General features: G+C 45.3%; 4 protein-coding genes, 1 long non-coding RNA gene and 1 pseudogene across 6 annotated transcripts; 5 read left to right on the forward strand and 1 right to left on the reverse strand.

The window, feature by feature from the left end:
* The first annotated feature begins 2,561 nt into the window (after positions 1 to 2,561).
* On the forward strand, positions 2,562 to 3,563 carry LOC120701807 (F-box/FBD/LRR-repeat protein At2g04230-like). The gene has a single exon (XM_039985622.1). The coding sequence runs from the start codon at positions 2,562 to 2,564 to the stop codon at positions 3,561 to 3,563; it is 1,002 nt and encodes a 333-aa protein (XP_039841556.1).
* On the forward strand, positions 3,285 to 4,551 carry LOC120702739. Its single transcript, XM_039986666.1, has 3 exons — positions 3,285 to 3,609; positions 3,755 to 3,940; positions 4,063 to 4,551. The coding sequence occupies exons 1-3, from the start codon at positions 3,589 to 3,591 to the stop codon at positions 4,366 to 4,368; spliced, it is 513 nt and encodes a 170-aa protein (XP_039842600.1). The 5' UTR covers positions 3,285 to 3,588; the 3' UTR covers positions 4,369 to 4,551.
* A 1,741-nt stretch (positions 4,552 to 6,292) lies between these two features.
* LOC120701808 lies at positions 6,293 to 8,125 on the forward strand. The gene is made up of 4 exons (XM_039985623.1): positions 6,293 to 6,654; positions 7,215 to 7,281; positions 7,383 to 7,587; positions 7,718 to 8,125. Exons 1-4 carry the CDS (start codon positions 6,293 to 6,295, stop codon positions 7,810 to 7,812), a joined length of 729 nt encoding a protein of 242 aa, XP_039841557.1. The 3' UTR covers positions 7,813 to 8,125.
* An 811-nt stretch (positions 8,126 to 8,936) lies between these two features.
* LOC120702738 (putative FBD-associated F-box protein At5g56390) lies at positions 8,937 to 11,722 on the forward strand. Its single transcript, XM_039986665.1, has 4 exons — positions 8,937 to 8,978; positions 9,833 to 10,780; positions 10,926 to 11,111; positions 11,234 to 11,722. Exons 2-4 carry the CDS (start codon positions 9,845 to 9,847, stop codon positions 11,537 to 11,539), a joined length of 1,428 nt encoding a protein of 475 aa, XP_039842599.1. The 5' UTR covers positions 8,937 to 8,978; positions 9,833 to 9,844; the 3' UTR covers positions 11,540 to 11,722.
* A 2,085-nt stretch (positions 11,723 to 13,807) lies between these two features.
* On the forward strand, positions 13,808 to 15,689 carry LOC120702740 (annotated as a pseudogene).
* Positions 15,690 to 19,445: 3,756 nt separating this feature from the next.
* Positions 19,446 to 20,256, reverse strand: LOC120702742. Of its 2 annotated transcripts, XR_005686514.1 has the most exons (3): positions 20,240 to 20,256; positions 19,580 to 20,024; positions 19,446 to 19,499 (listed from the first exon to the last, which is right to left on the reverse strand). It is a non-coding gene; the product is annotated as an uncharacterized LOC120702742 (long non-coding RNA). The 2 variants fall into 2 exon arrangements; XR_005686513.1 differs by lacking the exon at positions 20,240 to 20,256 and having other exon boundaries at positions 19,580 to 20,233.
* Positions 20,257 to 21,868: the final 1,612 nt, after the last annotated feature.

The raw sequence follows: 21,868 nt of genomic DNA on the forward strand, positions 1-21,868 counted from the left end.
CTTGCCCCAAACCCTACCCCCCCACACCTCCATTGCCACCAGCCGCTGCGGACGACGTCGCCCCGCCGCCCTCCCCACCGCGACGCCCAGGGGCGGAGAGAGGGGGGTGGACAGGGGCCTGGCCCCCCATAAGCCCCAAATTTCCATTACAAATTTAAATTTTGATTAAATTTTTATAGAAATTTGTATGGTTGGCCCCCCTAACAATGAAAAAAACGACATCCTGACTCCGCCCCTGGCGACGCCGCTGCGCGTCCCAGCCGTGCCTCCCCGCCGACTTCCCGCCGGCCCTCACTGCCGCAGCTGCGGACGACATCGCCGTGCCGCCCTCCCCACCGCGCCGCTGTTGCGGACGCCGCCGCGCCGCCCTCACCACCGCGACTCCCCACGGCGCCTCCGTGGAACGTGAGAGCGCATCTCGCAAAATTGGCTTTCTCTGCTCTTGGGGAGCACGAACAAAGGATTCGGGAGCTTCCAGGTACCAATCCGACTGGATGCTTCGTCTAGCAATTAGCATCTCGCTTTGCTGTTACTTTTTGATAAGCAATCTGCATTGCAATTTCACAAGTTGTAATATTTAATTGCACATTTGCTGTCTCTCTGAAATGACTATTCGTTGCCATTTTTTAGTTCTACTCATGTGAAAAAAATTTAAATGCAAGATTGTTGTTCCCGTACCAACATTTAGTATAGGAAACTTCAATAGTGCACATAAGTAGTTTAGTATGTAGTATTAAATCTACTGCCTTGCTAGACTTTGTAGCAGATAATTGCACTGATTACCACATGTTACAGCAGAGTGATAATATGTTTGTCTTATCTCTTCCAACAGCCCTTCAAAGTGTCTACAGATGGACCCGAATTTGGCTTTGTCATCCTATCGCTGTTAATCAACCAATCAGGCCTTAACATAAAGTATTTGATTTGGGTAAAATCTTCTTTTCCCTTCTTGATAGGATTTGATTTTGTTAAAATCAGTTGAATACTGCCAAAGTTAGCCTGACTGATGTACGAATCCTTGTGATATTTGACACTGCAAGTTTCAGCTTATCTACATGGGCATGGCTTGGATCACATGTGAAAAATCTGGCTTCATAGGTTGTGCCACTACTTTTGTTGGTTTTAGTTTTGCTGAATACTAAACTTACTTCCTACTGCTAGATATGCCAAATTGGTAAACTGGAATTTCATTATTTGCCTGTTGAATGGAACTGAATTCTTGGTTACAGTTGCACCTGGTTTTACCCAGCATTGATATTATGGTAGTGAACTAACTATTGAACTTAAGGATGATGAGCCCAAACTGTTTATTCCTGTGGTTTTGTGCTACATATTTTAATCAGAATTAACTCTGTAGCGATACGGAAAAGCCTTGTAAGTGAACCTCTACTATATTCTTAGATGGATCATTTTCCCCTTCATCTATAATGATTGATGTGTAGTTATTGACTAATTGTTTCTTCTCACCATGATTTCAGAATGCTGCTGTGATCCTTATTCATTAGTTGTGATGCTAATATGTGTATTTTTGAATTTGCTGGTTGCATAAATATTAACTGAGATTTTGCAATGCAGATCTGTGATGTTGTTGCTGGGGCCAGCTTGCTTAATACAACTCTTGTGAAGCCAACACTTCATCTGAATAGTGCATGGCATGATTCTAGGTAACTACTTGTATATTATCACTTTATTTTATATGCTGATTTGTCCAGTATATGTGTTGCCAAAAGAAGGGATCTCTACTGTCCATTCTCTGGTATTGATCGCTCTCTCACGTTTTATTTCTTTCGTTTCCACTGACCAGGCTGAGGACTTTGAGGATAAGAGATTACTGGCCAAGGTTATAGTTCATAGCTTGTGAGTGGTCTGCTAAAAGGTATGTGATGCCCTTTCTTCTCTGCTTCTACCACTGCACCATTAGAAATCAATTCTCCAAAAATGTGTCTCCGTGATGTTATATTGAACTATCATGTTTGATAGGAGCTAACTTGCCTGTTGGTATCTGTGTACTATCATTGTTTGTACCATACATGGCAATATTGAACGCCAATCCAAAAGGGCGGCAGTTTCAGACCTTGTGCTCAACATCTTTTCATTGCCTGTCCACTGTGATGCATCAACACACCTTGACTCTGTAATTTATCCACTTATTAGTTAGTAAAAGAATGGTTTATATAGCTAATGATACTGACATTTGATCTGTTACAAGTTGTTCTTAGGGCTCTGAAAATCTGTATTATTGTTTACCTCTCCTAGCATTTCCTGTTACATCTCACTACACTGTTCAATTAAATTGATGTTTTTTTTTTAAAAAATATGGTAATAGCCGCTGTTGTGTAACTTAAACAGCATGGACTAATGATTTAACGTCACTTTCTGGTAATCTTCATGACATGATGTTTGGGGTTGCATACATCAAGTTGGCTCAGGACTAATCCACTTATTAATTAGTAAAAGAATGATTTACACAGCTAATGATAATGACATTTGATCTGTTACAAGTTGCATCAGATAATTTTCTCACCCTTCACGCTCATTGTTTTTTGCAGCTAAGCGGGACAATGCAACTCAGGTCCGGGCGGCGCTTAGTGTACCCACCGCCGAAGCAGCAAGGAGGTGACCATCGCCGCCGGTCCCAGCAAATCTCAGAGGACAGGATCAGCAGCCTGCCTGAGGACCTGCTCCTTGAGATTCTCGTCCGTCTCAGGTCTGTCGCTGACGCTGTGTGTGCTGGAGCAGTATCCCGTGGCTGGCGCGACCTCTGGACTGAGCTTCCTGAGCTCATTTTCTGGTCCGCCCACCCTCTCTCTGTCCAGTCGATGCTTGCCAGGATCACCCGTCCATCGCTGGACCTCGTCAACATCTATCTGTGGTCAGACTGGGGTGACAACGACTACGAAGACTGGGATGTACAAATATCCTTGCTTCTCCGCGGCGCCGCACGGCTGTTGCCGGAGAAATTCATCATCACAATAGATATCCACCAAACAGGCTGCGTCGTGGATCTTCCTTGCTTTGAGCGCACCTCCTTCCTTAGTCTTCACATGAGGGCAATCTCAATTAGATTGCCACAGTATGGTGAATTCACTGCGCTCAAGAGCCTTCACCTGGAATTGTGCTGCATCCACCTTTGCACCCTACTCCGCCTCTGCCCGTCCCTGCGCATCCTGAACATCAGGAATTGCAGCGATCTCAGACATGCTGGCACGGTGATTGTTCACTCGCCGTCGCTTGAGGAGTTCAGCTTGGAGATAAGTAATCATGACATCTGCTGCATCCTGAACATCAGGAATTGCAGCGATCTCAGACATGCTGGCACGGTGATTGTTCACTCGCCGTCGCTTGAGGAGTTCAGCTTGGAGATAAGTAATCATGACATCTGCTGCATTGACATTGTGGCCCCGGTGCTTAAGGAGGTGACAGTGGAGGCCTATATTGACATAAGCTTCACTTTGTCCTTCTTGGCCCCAATGGTGAAAAAACTTAGATGGAGTTATGATTATGGCTACGTTTTTGTTGGGTTCGACCAAATATGGCGACTCATGAGCATAACGGTTGCGTGAGCTAGATGAATTCCATGTCGTCTCGATGAGCATAATGACTACTACTGTGAGTATACTACTTTTCTATGCTTCTCTTCCAAACTTTTACATCGAAGTTATTTATGTTATTATATGCACCTAAATGTTTTTCTTCATGTGATGACAATTTCCTCTTTTAATAATATTGGGACCCTCACTTTGTTGATATGCAGCAAAATGGTGTTCTCGATGCAGAATGGAGCATTGGACAGGTGATAGCTCATCTTCCTGTGGCTGCCTTTTCTATTTTAGAGCTGGATCTCAAAACAGAGGAGCATACTTTTGGACCAATGATGTTACGTCTGCTTCGAATTCAACCGACTATGCAAAGGCTTAAGGTGGTCCTAGCACGTAACAAGGTAATCATTCTGTTGTTGATACTGTACTTATGTATTATGGTTGGTTAGTGCATTTAGATAGCAATGAATTGTCCTGCAATTTGTATTCTGATTGTTGATCTTGTGCTCCAATTTTCTTTTAGGTACGAGTGCCATGCCCAGTAAATTGTCCGTGTGAACATCCTATCAACTGGAGAAGTGAAGATGTCTCTTTGGCTAATCTTGAAGTCGTTGAGATTCATGGCCTGCAAGGAGAAGATGATGAAGTTGATTTCCTAAAAATCATACTCCGATGTGCAACAGTGCTTCAGAGATTGACGATGACTATTTCTGATGGCGTCTCACCAAGCAACAATGGCTATGAGAAGATCTGCAGTATTATGAAGGAGTATCCTGATGTGGAATGCCATATGATGGCATCCGGTTCTGAGGGGATTCTTTATCCATGATTAGAAGAATATTTGCAAATGGCAACCAGCGACATCCTTATGCTTTCATCAGTTTTTATCTTGCTGATATGTTTTGCTGGAGAATTTCTATGCAAGTTTCATGACTTAATAAATTTGGCGAAACAATGATTTGTATCCAGATCAAGTATCTCTATAAAAAGAAAAGCCCAAGTTTAGTGTAAAGCCCATACTAAACTTGGGCCAACGCTATATTGGGCCGAGATTACTCGTGCAGCTATAAGCCTATAACGAATCATTTGATCATTTACACTAGATTCCAAATGAAGCAACTTGAACGCCAGCGCCAACCGACGCGGTCTGGTTCGACCAGCTCGCCACCCGCCAACCGTTCCTCTCCCATTTCTTCTGTCGTCGCCCACCCCTGACCGGCCGGCGTGGGGTGGAGATCTAAACGGACTCGGGTTGATTCATTCTTCTCTTGGTTAGTATCGGGCCTACTTGCTTGGACGAATCGCTCGTTCCTTTTGTTTTGCGAAATTCTAATGTGCTTGATGGGATGAATGAGTCCATCCAGATTGTTCCGGATTTGTGTGTTGCGTCGGTGTACTAGTCCAAATTTGTAACACCTACAGTCATGTTTGAATTTAGTAGTTTTAAGAGATTTGGCTCGATCGTGTATCCCTTGTTAGATATACATTGACATGATCATAACACATTCACAAATCACACTAGCTAGCATTGACATGTAAGATCATCTAGGCATCACACTTGAATACTTGATTGTGATTGATTATGCACACGCCATTGATTGGTGGTTGAGGGTTTGAAAGTTGAAGCCCCCGTACCTACTTGATGCGGGCATGAAGGAGAGCTTGATTCTTGGCATGGCCCAAGGAAATTTATCTCCGAGGAATTCATCGAGCTTGCTCTACTCAAAGCTAAACCCTGTTGAGTAGAGACCATGAAGAATTGGGTTTTCCTTTTTTCCCCTCCCAACCCGGGCGAACCTAAAATTTTATTACCCAAGAGCAACGAAATTACAGTAGTTGTGTTCAGTCTAAGAGGAAGTTCCCCACCACGAAGTCTTTTACCGCAAGCTACAGAAGAGAACATAGGGTTGCAACAGTAAAAACACTACCGGAAAGAATTGGGTTTTTTCCTTGTAATTATTGTATTCTATTTGTTTCTCTATCCTCTCTCAGTTTCCTTAGGTGCTCTTCAGGAGCACCCTTTTGTTTCTCTTCTTTGTACTGGATCTGTTTTTATTTTCTTTTAATTATATTTAATCAGTATGGACTTGCTCTCCTGTTCTCCGCTATAAATGAAAAAATAATGCTGATTCAGCGCCTCCCGTCAGGGTGCGTAAATGAGGTGGCAGGCCTAGCTTCATAAGACTCGGTCTAGCGATCACTAGCCGAGTGATCAGTGGCGGAACCAGGATTGAGTTGAACCCCGGGCCGAGTTTTAAATATAGTTGTGACAAAAACCAGACGTCGACAAACTCATAGTTCAAAAGATACACGAGAATATAATAGAAGTTCAAAAGATACACGAAAATATAATGGAAAGATAGAAAACATACAACAAGTGTCATCGCGAAGTATTATATTTATTCTTCTTCAACAATTTTTTAGGCGTCTTCAGCAATTTTTTGGGCCGAACCCCGGGCCATGGCACGGGTGGCCCGGGGTGTACATCCGCCACTGCGAGTGATCATTTCCTTCTTCACTTCACGGAATAATACTAATCCAAACTCTCTCTTATGCAACATCAGAGTCACACAAAATGTTACAATGGTCAATAAAATACCACCAAACCTCGTAACCTATAGGTGACAATGTTTTTCTTTTGCGAAATAACTTACAATGTTTACAAAGAACAAAATAGAAAAATGCAAATAAAATTTAAAAAGAATCTCGTGGGCCCATGCGCTCAACCACAAGTCCTCAACCACGCACAATGCATGTTCGTGGGCCCCGAATCTTTTGGGTTTTCGGCTCGCTGGATCTTTCGGCCGGCCTCCCCTCTCCTCTCTTCCCTCCATAGATACAAGTCCAGCGTCCCTTCTGGGCCAGGGGCCAGGGCGAGGCGAGAAAGAAGGGGATCGGCGATTGGATCTGTGGATTCGTCGGCGGCGGGGTTAGGTGGATGTGCAGAGTGGGCACCGGCGCCGGCGTTGAAGGATTTGCTGCCGGAGCTGTCCCGCGAGGAGCAGCTACGGCTGCAGAATCGCGGCTTCAGCGGCCGGGACCGGCGCAAGTGCAAGGGACGCATCACGACGGAGGCCTCGCCTCCTTCCTTCTCCATGGCGCACCGGACAGAAGAGTACGTTACGTATACTATTCCCCTCCGCTAATTAAGAGTAACAGAGGCCTCGATCGACGATTAACTGCAATATATGCCTGTGATTCTTCATCGATCTACATCTTTTTGATTAGTTGGTGGAATACATATAGCTGGCGAAATCGATAAATCTACACGGCTCTCTAGTACTAGAGAGTTACCAGATTAATTACAAGTGCTGATCATGTCATGTTTTTAATTACCGTGCAGTCATTTGTTTGTGCTGGCCTCGGAAGTAATAATAGAGCAATAACTTGAACATAAAATAATTTAATTTATTTACTGTTGATTATACAAATATACACCACCCTATGATTCTTTAAACATATATTAGTATTAAGGTACAGATAATTACTTGGTTGCGTCCTGTTTTTCTTTTTCTTTTATACTTGCTGTTGAGAAAATTAGAGTAACAACTATCATAAACTCCCCTCGCCGTTGGTTTTAGCATACCATTTAATTTAATTTCTGTTATTTTCTTTATGCAAGCCATTGAACACATAACTTACCAATCAAAGTTCCTGCATTTGTAATGGATACAGAGAGCGTGACGCCTTCCTCATCCGGACTGTCCAGCATGCTCTCTGCCACTACAATGCCAGGCACCAGGTACAAGCATCTTTCATGGCGATTACTAGCTAGTTCCGGCCGCGCGCCGCTTCGCTGAATGACATGCCGCATATGCATGCATGTGTCCATAATCTCTGCAGGGTGGCGAGTTTGATGCTGTGAAGCCCCTGATGGAAGCGCGTGTTGGTTTCAGGGGGCAGGTGTGGTTCCACCTCAACTTCTGGGCTCGCAGCCGCAGCACCAACAAAATCAAGCGCTTCTTCGCTGAGGTGCACTACAAGCGATCCTCCGATCCCATCAAAGGCCCAAAACTAACCCCCATCCTCGAAATCTGCACCATCATTGGTACGTGCTATTACAAATGCTGACTTTCTTTTCAATTTCTTCCTTCTTCTTAACCCTGATTGCTATTACCTGATAACCATAGTGTTTGTGGAGTGATTTGCTGCTAATGCCGGTTCAAATGCGTATGCAGAAGAGCCGCTTTCCCAGTACAGGAGGACCTGTGCATTTTGTCCTGCCAGGTGCGACACCGCAAGTTTGTTTGCGGGAACGACAAGGATCGGATAGGACAACGCCTTGTGCAGTGCGGGTCTATGTGCCTTGAGTCTCCATTCAGTTGCCCCACCCAGCGGGAAAAGGAAACGGCTTATTGCTCCTCCGCGCTTCTGCCGTCACAATGAACCCTCTGGGATTGACTTGGGAGATGCCCATGCAGTTGCAGAGTTGCCTTTCTAGAAAGTAGGGCTTGATGCCCGGCCCATAGGCAATTTTGACGAATGTAAGATGCTTTTTTTTATAGTTCGCTTCACTATGAATATACACTTATTTATTGTGTTATATATGTTAATTCGACATCATATATTACCTGATTTGCTCGTGGGTGAATTTCTAGTGTTGAGTGTTGACAATGCATATATTCTGAGCCATGGCATTGGCTTCACAATGCATATATTTCTGTTCCGCTGACAACCAGTAATAGTTTTTTTTCTCACACATTAAATCAGCATCAGCCAGCAGTATTTTTCTCTTGCAGCAAAGCAGCATCAGCCACAGGCAGCGAACAAAGTGAAACATTATCCATATGAGCGTGGACAGGTCGGCGAAGCTAGGAATTTAGCTTGTTAATTGCAAACATAATGTACATATGGTTTTAAAATGGGTTAAGCAAGCTATAATTTTGAAAACCGGATGTGACTCCGAGGTACGCGGTATACGGACTACAGAGGGACCCAAGAATCGCCTACAGTACTCTTGCAACGGAATCACCTTGGACAGGGAGATGCGAATGCATTATGCGATCCTAGTTACACTGGGTCCCGGAATTGACAGATAGTTCACGACATAAGTGGGAGTTCCATTCGATAACAAGTTCTTTATTGGGCCGTTGATTTTTTTTTAGAAAAGGATCGGACTTTATTGATATAGTACTTTTACATCCAAATCCTGACCGGGTACTCCTTAAAGAAACAAAAAAATACACATAAGTCCACAGGAGAAGTAGCCAGTGCTCTTCGCCGTCTCCGACCATCGCTGCTGATCCTGGTTCTCCTCCATCTCCCTCCATGAAGGAGATCAAGAAAGACCCTTCCGGCCGACTTCCGATTCCACGAAAAGACTTCAAATTTCAAGCCCATCAGTAGCTCAATGCGCTGTTGGATCGTTGGCAGACTAGATAAGTTTCTTGCGGAAGAGCCAAGGTTATAGTTCATAGCTTGTGAGTGGTCTGCTATAAGGTATGTGATGCCCTTTCTTCTCTGCTTCTACCACTGCACCATTAGAAATCAATTCTCCAAAAATGTGTCTCTGTGATGTTATATTGAACTATCATGTTTGATAGGAGCTAACTTGCCTGTTGGTATCTGTGTACTATCATTGTTTGTACCATACATGGCAATATTGAACGCCAATCCAAAAGGGCGGCAGTTTCAGACCTTGTGCTCAACATCTTTTCATTGCCTGTCCACTGTGATGCATCAACACACCTTGACTCTGTAATTTATCCACTTATTAGTTAGTAAAAGAATGGTTTATATAGCTAATGATACTGACATTTGATCTGTTACAAGTTGTTCTTAGGGCTCTGAAAATCTGTATTATTGTTTACCTCTCCTAGCATTTCCTGTTACATCTCACTACACTGTTCAATTAAATTGATGTTTTTTTTTAAAAAAAAATGGTAATAGCCGCTGTTGTGTAACTTAAACAGCATGGACTAATGATTTAACGTCACTTTCTGGTAATCTTCATGACATGATGTTTGGGGTTGCATACATCAAGTTGGCTCAGGACCCTGGTTATTAAAACGACGTTTAAACGTTGTGAAAACGACATTTTCACGAGAAAACGTTCTTGTGAAATCGACGTTTAAACGTTAAAACGTCCGTTTAAACGATAAAACGTCCATCGTTTCGTTAAAATCTACCCTCTATTCGTTTCGTCGTTTTATCGTTTTAATAACCCTGCTCAGGACTAATCCATTTATTAATTAGTAAAAGAATGGTTTACACAGCTAATGATAATGACATTTGATCTGTTACAAGTTGCATCAGATAATTTTCTCACCCTTCACGCTCATTTTTTTTTGCAGTTAAGCGGGACAATGCAACTCAGGTCCGGGCGGCGCTTAGTGTACCCACCGCCGAAGCAGCAAGGAGGTGACCATCGCCGCCGGTCCCAGCAAATCTCAGAGGACAGGATCAGCAGCCTGCCTGAGGACCTGCTCCTTGAGATTCTCGTCCGTCTCAGGTCTGTCGCTGACGCTGTGTGTGGTGGAGCAGTATCCCGTGGCTGGCGCGACCTCTGGACTGAGCTTCCTGAGCTCATTTTCTGGTCCGCCCACCCTCTCTCTGTCCAGTCGATGCTTGCCAGGATCACCCGTCCATCGCTGGACCTCGTCAACATCTATCTGTGGTCAGACTGGGGTGACAACGACTACGAAGACTGGGATGTACAAATATCCTTGCTTCTCTGCGGCGCCGCACGGCTGTTGCCGGAGAAATTCATCATCACAATAGATATCCACCAAACAGGCTGCGTCGTGGATCTTCCTTGCTTTGAGCGCACCTCCTTCCTTAGTCTTCACATGAGGGCAATCTCAATTATATTGCCACAGTATGGTGAATTCACTGCGCTCAAGAGCCTTCACCTGGAATTGTGCTGCATCCACCTTTGCACCCTACTCCGCCTCTGCCCGTCCCTGCGCATCCTGAACATCAGGAATTGCAGTGATCTCAGACATGCTGGCACGGTGATTGTTCACTCGCCGTCGCTTGAGGAGTTCAGCTTGGAGATAAGTAATCATGACATCTGCTGCATTGACATTGTGGCCCCGGTGCTTAAGGAGGTGACACTGGAGGCCTATATTGACATAAGCCTCACTTTGTCCTTCTTGGCCCCAATGGTGAAAAAACTTAGATGGGGTTATGATTATGGCTACGTTTTTGTTGGGTTCGACCAAATATGGCGACTCATGAGCATAACGGAGCGTGAGCTAGATGAATTCCATGTCGTCTCGATGAGCATAATGACTACTACTGTGAGTATACTACTTTTCTATGCTTCTCTTCCAAACTTTTACATCGAAGTTATTTATGTTATTATATGCACCTAAATGTTTTTCTTCATGTGATGACAATTTCCTCTTTTAATAATATTGGGACCCTCACTTTGTTGATATGCAGCGAAATGGTGTTCTCGATGCAGAATGGAGCATTGGACAGGTGATAGCTCATCTTCCTGTGGCTGCCTTTTCTATTTTAGAGCTGGATCTCAAAACAGAGGAGCATACTTTTGGACCAATGATGTTACGTCTGCTTCGAATTCAACCGACTATGCAAAGGCTTAAGGTGGTCCTAGCACGTAACAAGGTAATCATTCTGTTGTTGATACTGTACTTATGTATTATGGTTGGTTAGTGCATTTAGATAGCAATGAATTGTCCTGCAATTTGTATTCTGATTGTTGATCTTGTGCTCCAATTTTCTTTTAGGTACGAGTGCCATGCCCAGTAAATTGTCCGTGTGAACATCCTATCAACTGGAGAAGTGAAGATGTCTCTTTGGCTAATCTTGAAGTCGTTGAGATTCATGGCCTGCAAGGAGAAGATGATGAAGTTGATTTCCTAAAAATCATACTCCGATGTGCAACAGTGCTTCAGAGATTGACGATGACTATTTCTGATGGCGTCTCACCAAGCAACAATGGCTATGAGAAGATCTGCAGTATTATGAAGGAGTATCCTGATGTGGAATGCCATATGATGGCATCCGGTTCTGAGGGGATTCTTTATCCATGAATAGAAGAATATTTGCAAATGGCAACCAGCGACATCCTTATGCTTTCATCAGTTTTTATCTTGCTGATATGTTTTGCTGGAGAATTTCTATGCAAGTTTCATGACTTAATAAATTTGGCGAAACAATGATTTGTATCCAGATCAAGTATCTCTATAAAAAGAAAAGCCCAAGTTTAGTGTAAAGCCCATACTAAACTTGGGCCAACGCTATATTGGGCCGAGATTACTCGTGCAGCTATAAGCCTATAACGAATCATTTGATCATTTACACTAGATTCCAAATGAAGCAACTTGAACGCCAGCGCCAACAGACGCGGTCTGGTTCGACCAGCTCGCCACCCGCCAACCGTTCCTCTCCCATTTCTTCTGTAGTCGCCCATAGGGTTGAAAATGGGACGCGAAAATCCCGTTCCGACCGGCTCCGTTTACCGTTTAAACCGACTGTAAACCGTTTTCGCGAAAAAAATAGGAAAATAAACGAGAAAACGGGCGGGAACGGAAACGGTTGGGGTGTTTTCCCGACCGTTTTCAGCCGGGGAAATTCCCGTGGGAATTCCCGTATTTGTCGTAGTCGGCTGTGTTACCTGTGTTGGAAACGTGAATTGTTGTTTGCATGTGTTCCAACGTGAATTGTGAATTCGTGATTCACTTTACCTGTGTTTCTTAGTTATACGAGTCTTGTTTCCATGTTGTTTATGCATAGTTGTAATTATTTTATCGAGTTAAATGTTTGAAGTGGTTGTATGTATTTTCCCGTTTTGAGTTATCGATTCCCGATCGTAATCGGCATGCTCCCGACCGATTGATTCCGTTCCCGATATCCCGTAATACCGATTTCGTTTTCCCGTCCGATTTTTCCGTTCCCGTTTCCGTTCCCGACCAAAAAATACAGTTGCGGGAACGGTTAAGGGGTTTTCCCGACCATTCCCGACCGTTTTCATCCCTAGTCGCCCACCCCTGACCGGCCGGCGTGGGGTGGAGATCTAAACGGACTCGGGTTAATTCATTCTTCTCTTGGTTAGGGTTGATTCATTCTTCTCTTGGTTAGTATCGGGCCTACTTGCTTGGACGAATCGCTCGTTCCTTTGTTTTGCGAAATTCTAATGTGCTTGATGGGATGAATGAGTCCATCCAGATTGTTCCGGATTTGTGTGTTGCGTCGGTGTACTAGTCCAAATTTGTAACACCTACAGTCATGTTTGAATTTAGTAGTTTTAAGAGATTTGGCTCGATCGTGTATCCCTTGTTAGATATACATTGACATGATCATAACACATTCACAAATCACACTAGCTAGCATGGACATGTAAGATCATCTAGGCATCCCTCTTGAATACTTGATTGTGATTGATTATGCACATGCCATTGATTGGTGGTTGAGGGTTTGAAAGTTGAAGCCCCCGTACCTACTTGATGCGGGCATGAAGGAGAGCTTGATTCTTGGCATGGCCCAAGGAAATTTATCTCCGAGGAATTCATCGAGCTTGCTCTACTCAAAGCTAAACCCTGTTGAGTAGAGACCATGAAGAATTGGGTTTTCCTTTTTTCCCCTCCCAACCCGGGCGAACCTAAAATTTTATTACCCAAGAGCAACGAAATTACAGTAGTTGTGTTCAGTCTAAGAGGAAGTTCCCCACCAGGAAGTCTTTTACCGCAAGCTACAGAAGAGAACATAGGGTTGCAACAGTACAAACACTACCGGAAAGAATTGGGTTTCTTCCTTGTAATTATTGTATTCTATTTGTTTCTCTATCCTCTCTCAGTTTCCTTAGGTGCTCTTCAGGAGCACCCTTTTGTTTCTCTTCTTGTACTGGATCTGTTTTTATTTTCTTTTAATTATATTTAATCAGTATGGACTTGCTCTCCTGTTCTCCGCTATAAATGAAAGAAATAATGCTGATTCAGCGCCTCCCATCAGGGTGCGTAAATGAGGTGGCAGGCCTAGCTTCATAAGACTCGGTCTAGCGATCACTAGCCGAGTGATCATTTCCTTCTTCACTTCACGGAATAATACTAATCCAAACTCTCTCTTATGCAACATCAGAGTCACACAAAATGTTACAATGGTCAATAAAATACCACCAAACCTCGTAACCTATAACTGACAATGTTTTTCTTTTGCGAAATAACTTACAATGTTTACAAAGAACAAAATAGAAAAATGCAAATAAAATTTAAAAAGAATCTCGTGGGCCCATGCGCTCAACCACAAGTCCTCAACCACGCACAAGGCACAACCATGAATGCATGTTCGTGGGCCCCGAATCTTTTGGGTTTTCGGCTCGCTGGATCTTTCGGCCGGCCTCCCCTTTCCTCTCTTCCCTCCATAGATACAAGTCCAGCGTCCCCTCTGGGCCAGGGCGAGGCGAGAAAGAAGGGGATCGGCGATTGGATCTATGGATTCGTCGGCGGCGGGGTTTGGTGGATGTGCAGAGTGGGCACCGGCGCCGGCGTTGAAGGATTTGCTGCCGGAGCTGTCCCGCGAGGAGCAGCTACGGCTGCAGAACCGCGGCTTCAGCGGCCGGGACCGGCGCAAGCGCAAGGGACGCATCACGACGGAGGCCTCGCCTCCTTCCTTCTCCATGGCGCACCCGACAGAAGAGTACGTTACGTATACTATTCCCCTCCGCTAATTAAGAGTAACAGAGGCCTCGATCGACGATTAACTGCAATATATGCCTGTGATTCTTCATCGATCTACATCTTTTTGATTAGTTGGTGGAATACATATAGCTGGCGAAATCGATAAATCTACACGGCTCTCTAGTACTAGAGAGTTACCAGATTAATTACAAGTGCTGATCATGTCATGTTTTTAATTACCGTGCAGTCATTTGTTTGTGCTGGCCTCGGAAGTAATAATAGAGCAATAACTTGAACATAAAATAATTTAATTTATTTACTGTTGATTATACAAATATACACCACCCTATGATTCTTTAAACATATATTAGTATTAAGGTACAGATAATTACTTGGTTGCGTCCTGTTTTTCTTTTTCTTTTATACTTGCTGTTGAGAAAATTAGAGTAACAACTATCATAAACTCCCCTCGCCGTTGGTTTTAGCATACCATTTAATTTAATTTCTGTTCTTTTCTTTATGCAAGCCATTGAACACATAACTTACCAATCAAAGTTCCTGCATTTGTAATGGATACAGAGAGCGTGACGCCTTCCTCATCCGGACTGTCCAGCATGCTCTCTGCCACTACAATGCCAGGCACCAGGTACAAGCATCTTTCATGGCGATTACTAGCTAGTTCCGGCCGCGCGCCGCTTCGCTGAATGACATGCCGCATATGCATGCATGTGTCCATAATCTCTGCAGGGTGGCGAGTTTGATGCTGTGAAGCCCCTGATGGAAGCGCGTGTTGGTTTCAGGGGGCAGGTGTGGTTCCACCTCAACTTCTGGGCTCGCAGCCGCAGCACCAACAAAATCAAGCGCTTCTTCGCTGAGGTGCACTACAAGCGATCCTCCGATCCCATCAAAGGCCCAAAACTAACCCCCATCCTCGAAATCTGCACCATCATTGGTACGTGCTATTACAAATGCTGACTTTCTTTTCAATTTCTTCCTTCTTCTTAACCCTGATTGCTATTACCTGATAACCATAGTGTTTGTGGAGTGATTTGCTGCTAATGCCGGTTCAAATGCGTATGCAGAAGAGCCGCTTTCCCAGTACAGGAGGACCTGTGCATTTTGTCCTGCCAGGTGCGACACCGCAAGTTTGTTTGCGGGAACGACAAGGATCGGATAGGACAACGCCTTGTGCAGTGCGGGTCTATGTGCCTTGAGTCTCCATTCAGTTGCCCCACCCAGCGGGAAAAGGAAACGGCTTATTGCTCCTCCGCGCTTCTGCCGTCACAATGAACCCTCTGGGATTGACTTGGGAGATGCCCATGCAGTTGCAGAGTTGCCTTTCTAGAAAGTAGGGCTTGATGCCCGGCCCATAGGCAATTTTGACGAATGTAAGATGCTTTTTTTTTAAAAAAAGTCGCTTCACGATGAATACACACTTATTTATTGTGTTATATATGTTAATTCGACATCATATATATATTACCTGATTTGCTCGTGGGTGAATTTCTAGTGTTGACAATGCATATATTCTGAGCTATGGCATTGGCTTCACAATGTGGTTCTTCAATCTTCATTGTTAACAGAAACATTATTCATATGGGTGGTCAGGTCTTTTCTGGGCGAAGCTAGGAATTTATGGAAATTACACTGTACAACAGAGCAGACCTCACAGTGCAGGTTGAAATATAGGAGGGCCCCTAGAAAAGAGTTTTGTGCTCTAAAACTAAATTGAGAACTGATGATAACTCATCACGGGCTACTGCTGAGGCAATGGTAAGGGTTGCCTGAGCAATTTTCCTATAGAAAACCAATCCCTGAAAACTGTAATCCATGACCAGGAAACCATAAACCATATAGAGATTGCAAGTATGAAACTGCCTGGAAAGCTGCTTGTTCATAGGCTGATATTTGAGGTAAGTTGTGTGTGTGTGTGTGTGGGGGGGGGGGGGGGGGGGGGGCAAAAGAACATTTGTTGTGGAAGAGAGGGAAAATGCATTAGTGGTAACTCTATTTCCACCCCATAGAGGAGAAGACCATCTTCAGAAATTTCAGACACTAATGATGCATAGGGTAACGAGCATCTTGCCACAACGGCCTCAAGCAGAGATAGGAGAGGCACCGATAATGAACATGATCACCCTTCAGGATTATCGGTACGCTGCCTGTGAAATTCTTACTTATAAAATTAGAACGGGCAGAAAAGAAGCTAGAGCCATAATAAGGAAACAGAGAAATTAAAATAGGTGAAAAGTTTTGACTTTGCCAAGGAAATAAAGAGGACACAAATCTTCTTATATACTATAAAAGTTGAAATAATTGAAATTCTTTCTCATGAAGATTAGGTCCACCATACCTCTCACAATGGCCCCACTTGCCAGCGCGGGAGGGTTGATAGGAGGTGTGAAGACTGAAGACCCACAATTTTGATGTTTCTAAAATGTTTCTGCGAAATCCTAATACTTTTTACACCAAACACTTTTGTTTACCCACCTTTGACCCACCTATTACTTTTCTTGTATAACCTCGTCATGCTGGTTTGTTTCCTTTCATAACGCCACAACTAATATTGTTTCCATTTCTAAAATCTTTCTGAGTTTTCTTCTCATTCTATTTCAGCTAATTAACTAATGTTTGAATAAACTTTCCCGACATCGGTAAGACGGTGATCAAGACAAAGGATCTTCAACTCCAGGTTTGATTGATACTCTTCAATGCTTTTGATCATTTTCAACCTGATCGTTTCCCCTACCATAGCGAGCTTAACTTTGTACAAAGCGGCATAAACCTTCAAGTTTGCCCAACTTACTTGTATACTTTGAAACCGTACAAATGACCCCTCTACTTTCGCGGATAGTAGAGCTGTGACATATATAGTTTTACATAATTCTCTATACAATTGTCGTTTCTTGATAATATACCAAGAGTCAGTCAAGATGCGGACAACTATACAAGTGCAACATCGTTATTCTGCAGGCCATTATGTGGTTGCATTTTGTCAAGGTTCCTATTTGTCGGGTATATCCGAGAGTAGGGGAAAAGGCGCCACATGTCCCGATAAGTTTCAAGGATTAACGCGTTGAGCCTGCCTCATTCGACCCTGAGGAAAAGTATGCCTCACCCGACCCTCACGGGGAGGGCTCCACCTCGCCCGACCGCTTGAGTGGGGCCCACGAGGCTCCGCGCCAACCCCTGACCGACGAGGACGTGGATGAACGGGTGGGAGACGTGCTCTAACATAAGAATAGTGGAGTGCACGCCTCTATACGCCTACAGACACGACGGGTCGTAGAGTAGAGGTGTGCACCTTCCGTACCATAAATCATTATAGATGTTGCTGGTCTATGACGTTCTATATAAACGTCACGCAGAATTTGTCATTTATTAAAGGATTTCTTGTAGAGTACGGACGAACGTCCGCACGCCTTGCGCTGCGAACCGCTCAACAAGAATGACCCGATTGTGGAGGAGAAGGGCAGCTACGAGCCTACGACAAGGCCAACGGGACCCACACACGACGGGGAAGCGGCTCTGGCGGGACAGGCGGAGCCTCCGTATCCAGAGGAGGCGTGGCGAGATCGCGGGAGATCTCCTCCTCCTTGACGGGCTCTGGCGGGACAGGCGGAGCCTCCGTATCCAGAGGAGGCGTGGCGAGATCGCGGGAGATCTCCTCCTCCTTGACATGCGTAGCCTCTCTCCCTCTCTTTCTCTCTCTCTGCACCTCATTTCCCTTGACTTATAAAAGGGAAAGGGAGGCCCCTCGCAAGGGAGGACGACTCCGGCAGAGAGGACTCCAGCCGAACGGAGAAAAAACAGCATCCAATGAACACATACATACACTCCACACTAGAGACTTGAGGCCTTAGCTCCCTTTTTCGTCCATTTGTAATTCCCTACTACAAACAAATGTAGGATATACGAGCAGCCGCTAACTGAACATAGAGATATTTCTGTCCGAACTAGTAAAATCCTTGCGCCTCCTTTAATTTCGCACACCATCTGAACCAAAATCGCAAAGTACGAGATTTATTGGCTGGTGTTTCAAAACACCGACACTATTCGAATATCAACTTCAAATGTTCATACATTGGGTGGCCATGCTGCCGCTTGCTCCGTTGGTGCGCCTTTCTATATTGGCAATTTGGCATTAAGCATGCCAATATAGTCGGATGTATTCGTCTCAAAACAAAATATTCGAATGTATTTGCTTCTTGGATGACGAATTGTGGACATCAGGCATTGAGGTAGAAGAGGGTATCAGGGAGATACCGGACACGTGGATTCACTACTACAGCCACCCCTATCACCGCCGGTTCTAAAAGTACATCACCAACGGTTTTGGGTACCGTTGGATTTAAGTCGTTGGTGATAGCGAGGCCATCACCGCCGGTTCTACAACCGTTGGTGATGTGCACCCATCACCGCCGGTTCGTATCTAGAACCGTTGGTGATGGAGACATCAACACCGCCGGTTGAAGACACGAACCGGCGGTGAAGACCTTTTTCCCATCAAAAAAATATTTTCATATAATAATATTGCATCATTTGTACAATATATATAATATATAATTATAGCAGCAGAATTCAACCATATGAGCTCATACATCGAGATTAAACAAAAGAGTCCATACAATCACCTCTCAGCCTTCTCTGTATGATGTTGATGTGCAATACAAAAGAAGCAAATGGCCGTTCAAAGCACAAATCTATTTTACAGGCTACAAAGCAAAAATCTATTTTATAGGCTACAAAGCACAAATCTATTTTATAGGCTACAAATGGATGTTTTTAAATGACAATCAAATCTATGTGACTACTAAGTTCATGCATTCCACACAGATCCTAGTATCAGTACTTGCAAAAAAGACTTTTGTGTGCACCTTGTCAGCAAGCATCTCTGATGCAGCATCTTCACCTCCTCAGAAGCCATACACCAGCAGATTAACCGACATATAATAAACCAACCCTTTATTAGATCCAACCTTAGTGCTTTCCATGGGACTGATCAAAATGAAAAGGTATAAGCTGCTACATTATGTAGCTGCTCTTAGTGCTTTCCATGGGACTGATCATATATCAGGAACTCGAAAGATGCATCTACTGATTTCGATGTACAAGTTGCACCACAAAATTTTTGAACATGGTACCTCGACATAGAATAGAGAATCTAAATTGAATCTATCCAGCCAAAAATTTTTGATAACAGTAAATATATATTTTCTGAACAATATTGAGAACAGGGTAATGCTGGAACAAATAAAGAGATGAACAAACCTCTGCATTTCTGGTCGACAGAACATTATTTGGCCCATGAAACTTGCACATCTCCGGATGACATACGAACAGTTCTCCATATCATCCTCTTCTCTATGCTTTAACCCTAAAAATTTCTAGTGTTATGTTAGCCTCCAACACCCTGGGTGATTCATCATTAAAATAGAGAAATGCTAGACGACTCACCTTGGCCTATTAAATGGAGAAGGGCTGGAATGCCTGGCAGCCTGATCATCCATCAGACCAAATTGAGAAGGCAAACAAAAAAGTTTTCTTTACAAAATATGCCTAAAGATGAGATTACAAGGTTCTCTAGACACCAAACCAAGGTTACGTGTATTAGACTGAAATAAGAGAAATATTTTAGCCAGCTGAATCACAATCTTTGTTAATCGGAAATTCACAACTTAAGGTAGTGCCCCCAAACCTAGCTCTCGTGATTGGGCTAATAAGGGCCTAGAATATTGAAGGGCAAAGGCACGACAACAAATCAGATAGTGCAGTCAATAAATATAAGATGAACTTCATCATACAGAAATGCATGCCAGTAAATCAAAATTACCTGGATGTAGAAATTTGTGCCGCCAACAATAATAGGGAGGCCACCTCCATCTAGTTTTTCTTGTATAATCTGTGACCAGAGTTAAAGATGTGAGCCATCCGTCAAAACCAATCATAACGGAACATGAAGAGTAGAGGGAAATCAAAATCAACGGGATGGGCCATCTCCAATTTCCATCCATCAAAATCAATCATCAGTGTGTCGCCATCGAGCTCTGAAGAAGACGGGTGAGGCAGCACCGCGGGAAGCGGCGCCCGAGCGAGGAAGGCAAATCGACGCCTCACCTGTGCAACCACCAGGTGGAGGCGCGAGAGGGGCTGTCGATGGAGGGGTGAGGTGGTGGAGGGATTCACGAGCAAAGAAGGTGCGGCAGAAGGGGACTCACTGATAACGCTACGACGGAGACGACGCGGGGAAGAGAAGTTGCGGCCTCGCGGCTCACGCCGCCACAGCCGCTACTCGCACTGCTGAGCCAACGCCGCTGCCGCTGCCGCAGCGCACGCCGCTGCTGCCGCTACCCGTGCCTCCACTGCTGCGCGCGCCGCCGAGCCCATGCCGCCGCTGCCGCTGCCCGCGCCTCCACTGCTGCGCGTGCCGACGGGGACGGGAAGGAGAAGGGGGGCAGGGGGTTGGTGTAACACCCCTGTGTTAATCGTCTCGCTAATCACGAGTTAACTCGCTAATCGTGGACACAAATTTGTTGTTAACGCTAATCGCGTTCGCTTAGTAAACATCTTCTCAGTCGTTTTCGATCTCGTTTTTGTCCTTGATCGGAGCTTCGAATCAATTTTCGCCCAAAACGAAAGTTGTAGATCTTCTTTTCCTCTACAACTTTTGTTTTGGCCAAATTTCATGTTCCCATATGAAATTTGGAGTTTCAACTGTTCAAACTCGAGCCAAAATCATTCAAACGAGTAAACAGTGCTTCTCCTGCTCGTCACTGTGAACCCGACGCCCATACCGCCGCTGTGGTCGCCGGCGAGCGCGTCCACGCGTCGGCAATCGCGCCCGACGCCGCTCTTCACCTTGCGTCGCCTCGAAGCTTCCCGTTCCGTTCCCCATTCTCCTTCCTCGGAGCTAGGTCGAGCTCAAGTGGTCAGAACCGAGCAGAGTCGCCGCCGTTCGTCGCGCCGGCCACGGCTCGCCGCCCCACCTCGATTCGTCGCACCCCGAGCTGCGCAGCCTCGACGTCCACCCACTCCGACCACCCACGAGCGCGGCCGAGCCCCTACCCGGACGAAATCGTGCACCAGACCGCCGTCCACCATTGAAGCTCCGCTCCGAGCTTCGCCTCTCTCGTCGACGACCACCTTCCGGCCATCCTCCGCCCCAAATTGATCCCCGGTGAGTTTCCCCGCGGCCTGCTCGTGCTCTTCAACCTTTTCCCCACCCAAATCCGCGGCCGCCGCCGCCGAATCGCCGCCGCGCCGCCGCCTCCACGCGCACGCCGCCGGACCTCCCTGGGCGCCGCCCCTCGCCGCTGCCGCGCGCCCTAGGGCCGCCTAGCCTCCCCGGAGCTCAAGCCGCCCGCCCCCGCCGCCGACCGGCCCCGGCCGGACCGGAACACCGCCCCCGCCGTTGCCCTGCCCCCTGCGCCGCCGCTAGCCGCGGTGCTGGCCGCCCCGCCGGCCACGGCCGTGGCGCACGGCGCGCGTGAAGCAGAGGAGGGGGGCCAAGCTGGGCCGGCGCCCACTGGCAAGTGGGGCCCGGCTGTCAGCCCCCTTTTATTGTTTTCCATTTCTTATTTTTAGCTGAAACTTTAAAAATCCATATAAATTCACAGAAAAATGCGAAAAATGCCAAACCAATTTTGTTAGGTTTCTAAAATCAATATCTTCAAAGGAAAAATACTTGTGTCTAAGGATTGTCACTTTTGCTCTGATGAAATTTCGGTTTGCGTTAAACCTAGTTTA

This window comes from Panicum virgatum, chromosome 4K (genome assembly GCF_016808335.1).
Source record: "Panicum virgatum strain AP13 chromosome 4K, P.virgatum_v5, whole genome shotgun sequence".
NCBI lineage: Eukaryota > Viridiplantae > Streptophyta > Magnoliopsida > Poales > Poaceae > Panicum > Panicum virgatum.

What these genes read in the sequence shown, in the direction of transcription:
- LOC120701807 (XM_039985622.1), top strand. Translation starts at nt 2,562, where the DNA reads ATGCAACTCAGGTCCGGGCGGCGCTTAGTGTACCCACCGCCGAAGCAG.
- LOC120702739 (XM_039986666.1), top strand. Translation starts at nt 3,589, where the DNA reads ATGAGCATAATGACTACTACT. An exon ending in TGAGCATAATGACTACTACT is followed by an intron (nt 3,610 to 3,754) that starts GTGAGTATACTA and finishes GTTGATATGCAG; the next exon opens with CAAAATGGTGTTCTCGATGC. An exon ending in TGGTCCTAGCACGTAACAAG is followed by an intron (nt 3,941 to 4,062) that starts GTAATCATTCTG and finishes ATTTTCTTTTAG; the next exon opens with GTACGAGTGCCATGCCCAGT.
- LOC120701808 (XM_039985623.1), top strand. Translation starts at nt 6,293, where the DNA reads ATGTTCGTGGGCCCCGAATCTTTTGGGTTTTCGGCTCGCTGGATCTTT. An exon ending in ATGGCGCACCGGACAGAAGA is followed by an intron (nt 6,655 to 7,214) that starts GTACGTTACGTA and finishes TAATGGATACAG; the next exon opens with AGAGCGTGACGCCTTCCTCA. An exon ending in ACTACAATGCCAGGCACCAG is followed by an intron (nt 7,282 to 7,382) that starts GTACAAGCATCT and finishes TAATCTCTGCAG; the next exon opens with GGTGGCGAGTTTGATGCTGT.
- LOC120702738 (XM_039986665.1), top strand. Translation starts at nt 9,845, where the DNA reads ATGCAACTCAGGTCCGGGCGGCGCTTAGTGTACCCACCGCCGAAGCAG. An exon ending in TGAGCATAATGACTACTACT is followed by an intron (nt 10,781 to 10,925) that starts GTGAGTATACTA and finishes GTTGATATGCAG; the next exon opens with CGAAATGGTGTTCTCGATGC. An exon ending in TGGTCCTAGCACGTAACAAG is followed by an intron (nt 11,112 to 11,233) that starts GTAATCATTCTG and finishes ATTTTCTTTTAG; the next exon opens with GTACGAGTGCCATGCCCAGT.